At 40.6% G+C, this 3,483-nt stretch overlaps 1 protein-coding gene across 1 annotated transcript in view; it reads left to right on the top strand.

The window, feature by feature from the left end:
* Window positions 1-3,483, top strand: part of KMO (kynurenine 3-monooxygenase (kynurenine 3-hydroxylase)) — a 48,961-nt gene that overhangs the window by 22,882 nt on the left and 22,596 nt on the right. Inside the window, exon 5 of the mRNA XM_011955688.1 lies at window positions 777-825. Within this exon, the coding sequence (XP_011811078.1) occupies window positions 777-825 (49 nt within the window). The remainder of the gene's footprint in view (window positions 1-776; window positions 826-3,483) is intronic.

The following is a 3,483-nucleotide window of genomic DNA, read 5'->3' on the forward strand; positions in this document are numbered from 1 at the left end:
AGCACCTGTAATCCCAGCTACTTGGGAAGCTGAGGCAGGAGAATCACTTGAACCCGGAAGGTGGAGGTTGCAGTGAGTTGAGATCTTGCCATTGCACTCCAACCTGGGCAACAGAACAAGACTCTGTTTCAAAAAAAAAAAAAAAAAAAGTATTGTAGGCCCATAGGCACTGTGCCTACCTTGCCTCAGGAGAGGGTCAGCTTTGCTGAATTGTCCTATAAAGTTAGAAACAACCAACACATGTTCCAAAGGACTGGTCCTATTCCTATCAACCTTCATCCCTACCACAACCAACACACACACACACACACACACACACACACACACACACACACACCTTTTACATTGAAATGAAAGCCTTCAAAGTTGTCTCTTCAGGAAATAACACTTTGATTCTAGTGATACTGTCATGACTGAAGTTTTTCTAAGAGCTAAATTTGGAGACCTAAGCTGAAAATATTACATTTATGATTTGTTTTTGATATAGAACTCTCTTGATGAAAATTATATTTTAGCTACAAGAGAAGGATTTGATTTTTTAAAGTATTAAACTTTGAAAAAGCCTAAGCATAAACTTGGATATTGTATTATATGTGTTTGGCTAAAGTGTTCTTTTTTAAACAAAAAAAACAAAGGTCACTTAGCAAAATGGTTACAAAATTAAGCTTGCAATCCTCTGCTAAATAATAAATATATTTTATTGCTGAGTGAATAACTTAGAATTATATTTGTCTATTCACCAGAAACAAACAGTATCTACTCTACTTTTCTTGCAGTATATCCTTTCTGTAAGCAGAGAAAATCTAAACAAGGATCTATTGACTGGTAAGTCTAATGCTTTAATTCACCAGTTGTCATTTTGAGTAAAGCACATGACACTAATCTTGTCATATGATTTACTGGGTTTGTTTGCTGCTCCTTTTCATGGGTTATGAAGAGCAAGACTACGTACATTACAAAGTCCTTCTTGAAGTTAGGTATGATAGCTCATGCCTATAATCCCAGCACTCTGAGAGGGTGAGGCCAGGATCGCTTGAGCCCGGGAATTTGAGACCAGCCTGGGCAACATGGAGAGACCCTATCTCTACAAAGACTGAAAAATTAGCTGGGTGTGGAAGCGTGTACCTATAGTCCCAGCTACTCAAGAGCCTGAGGTGGAAGGATCACTTGAGCCAGGGAGGTCAAGGCTACAGTGAGATGTGAGCAATGTGATTGCACCACTGCTCTCCACCCTGGACAACAGAGGGAGACCCTGTCTCAAAAAAAGAAATAAATAAACGAAATCCTTCTTGAAAATATCAATTGCCTAAAGTTTTTAGAGATGAGGTCTTGCTGTCACCCAGAGTGGTGTGCAGTGGTTCAATCATGGCTCACTGTAACTTCGAACTCCTGTGCTCAAGCTATCTTCCCACCTTGGCCACCCAAGAAGCTGGGACTACAGGTACATGCTACCACATACGACTAATTTTTTAATTGTTTTTTAAAGGCAGAGTCTTTCTATGTTGTCCAGGTTGGTCTTGAACTCCTGACTCAAGTGATTCTCCCACCTCAGACTCCAGAGTAGCTGGGATTACAGGTGCTAGCACCCACTTCACTGACTATTCTCTGAACTGAAATCATTTGTTTAACACGTACTGAATCCCCATGGTCTCCTAGGCACCGAGTGAATGAGTGTTCACGCTGATGAAGAACTCACACTCTAATGGAACGATAGATAAATTCAAACAATTCGCAAAGTGACACAATTAGATTTGCCTTTTGGGCCAGGCGCAGTGGCTCACGCCTGTAATCCCAGCACTTTGGGAGGCTGAGGCAGGTGGATCACAAGGTCAGGAGTTCAAGACCAGTCTGGCCAATATGGTGAAAGCCTGTCTCTATTAAAAATACAAAAATTTAAAAAAAAAATTAGCTGAATGTGGTGGCACATGCCTGTAATCCCAGCTATGTGGGAGGCTGAGGCAGGAGAATTGCTTGAACCCAGGAGGCAGAGGTTGCAGCAAGCTGAGATCATGCCACTGCACTCCAGCCTGGGTGATAGAGGGGGACTCAGTCCCAATAATAAAATAATAATAATAATAATAATAATAAAGATTTGCCTGTTAGAGAGATGAAAAGCCGTAGTGTGAAGACTGAGAAGGTGTTGCAATCTTCAAGGTGTTTCCATAATCTCTGGGTACAAAAGGGCCCAAGAATAAAGCTATAGTAATGTGGTTAGAAAGTAAGGTGTAGATTCATGGTATTTGTAACAGAACAAATCGATAGATAGGGGATATAGAAAGTTGAGAAAGAGAAAGGTGTAAAATATAACCCTGAAGTTTTAAATTTGTGTAACTAAAAGAGGCCTACGTATTCACGGAAAAGCCACTGGATTAAAAATTAAATTTGTAGCTTGCATAGTCAATCCAATCACACTCCATGCATCCCTTACTAAGTTCAAGCCTACATTGTAGCTGCTTTTCCTCCCTTCAGCATTTGTATTAAACAGATTTATTCCCAGCAAAGCATTGCCACTTAATATTTCTACTGTCTTTTCAACTAGTCCCTCGTGATGGAGCCCAGTAGACTCTGATTTTTAAATAGAGGCTGTACATGATTTATCTTTGTTTCTCCACAATCCCCTCAATGTATCTACTGAATGTAACTGAATCTAATGGGATTAAACTGGGAGGGGAGGGCTATGAGAAATTTCACTTTAGATGATTCACCAGATATAAGAAAGAGGGTTTAGTATTATTATTAATTGTATTTCTTTAGTTATATTTGTCAGACTGCCTTTTGGATGGGTAGATGGGTGGAGTGGAGGCAGTTTGCTAGGTATATGCAATTGATCTCAAGAAAGCAAATGAACCAGCCAGGTGCAGTGGCTCACATCTGTAATTCCAGCACCTTGGTAGGCTGAGGAGGGAGGATGGCTTGAGCCCAGGAGTATAATTGCACCACTGCATTCCAGCCCTGGGCCACAGAGCAAGTCGTCAACTCGAAAAAATCAAAACAAAACAACAACAAGAAAAACCCACAAAACAGCTGTTACAAAAAGCAGTATAGCAGACCTATGGCACCGTCTTTCTAAAATCCTCTCACTTTATCAAGATAAAAATAACAGCAAACATTCATTGAAGCACCAAGCTCTATGTTAAGTGTTTTACATGCATAGATTTGCATAACCCTTCCAACAACCCTATGAGGGGGAAATTACTTTTATTTCAGTTTCACAGATGGTGAAATGGAGGCTTAGAGAGCTTGGATCACACCGTTAATAAGTGGTAGAATCTGGATTTAAATTTGAGTCTATTTATCCCAAAATCCATGCTTTTAACTATTATGACTTCTGCCTCCGATATTATATATAAAACATCTGTTGGCCAGGCATGGTGGCTCAAGCCTGTAATCCCAGCACTTTGGGAGGCCGAGACGGACGGATCACTAGGTCAGGAGATCGAGACCATCCTGGCTAACACGGTGAAACCCCGTCTCTACTAAAAA

Source organism: Colobus angolensis, unplaced genomic scaffold, assembly GCF_000951035.1.
Source record: "Colobus angolensis palliatus isolate OR3802 unplaced genomic scaffold, Cang.pa_1.0 Scaffold40, whole genome shotgun sequence".
NCBI classification, from domain to species: domain Eukaryota; kingdom Metazoa; phylum Chordata; class Mammalia; order Primates; family Cercopithecidae; genus Colobus; species Colobus angolensis.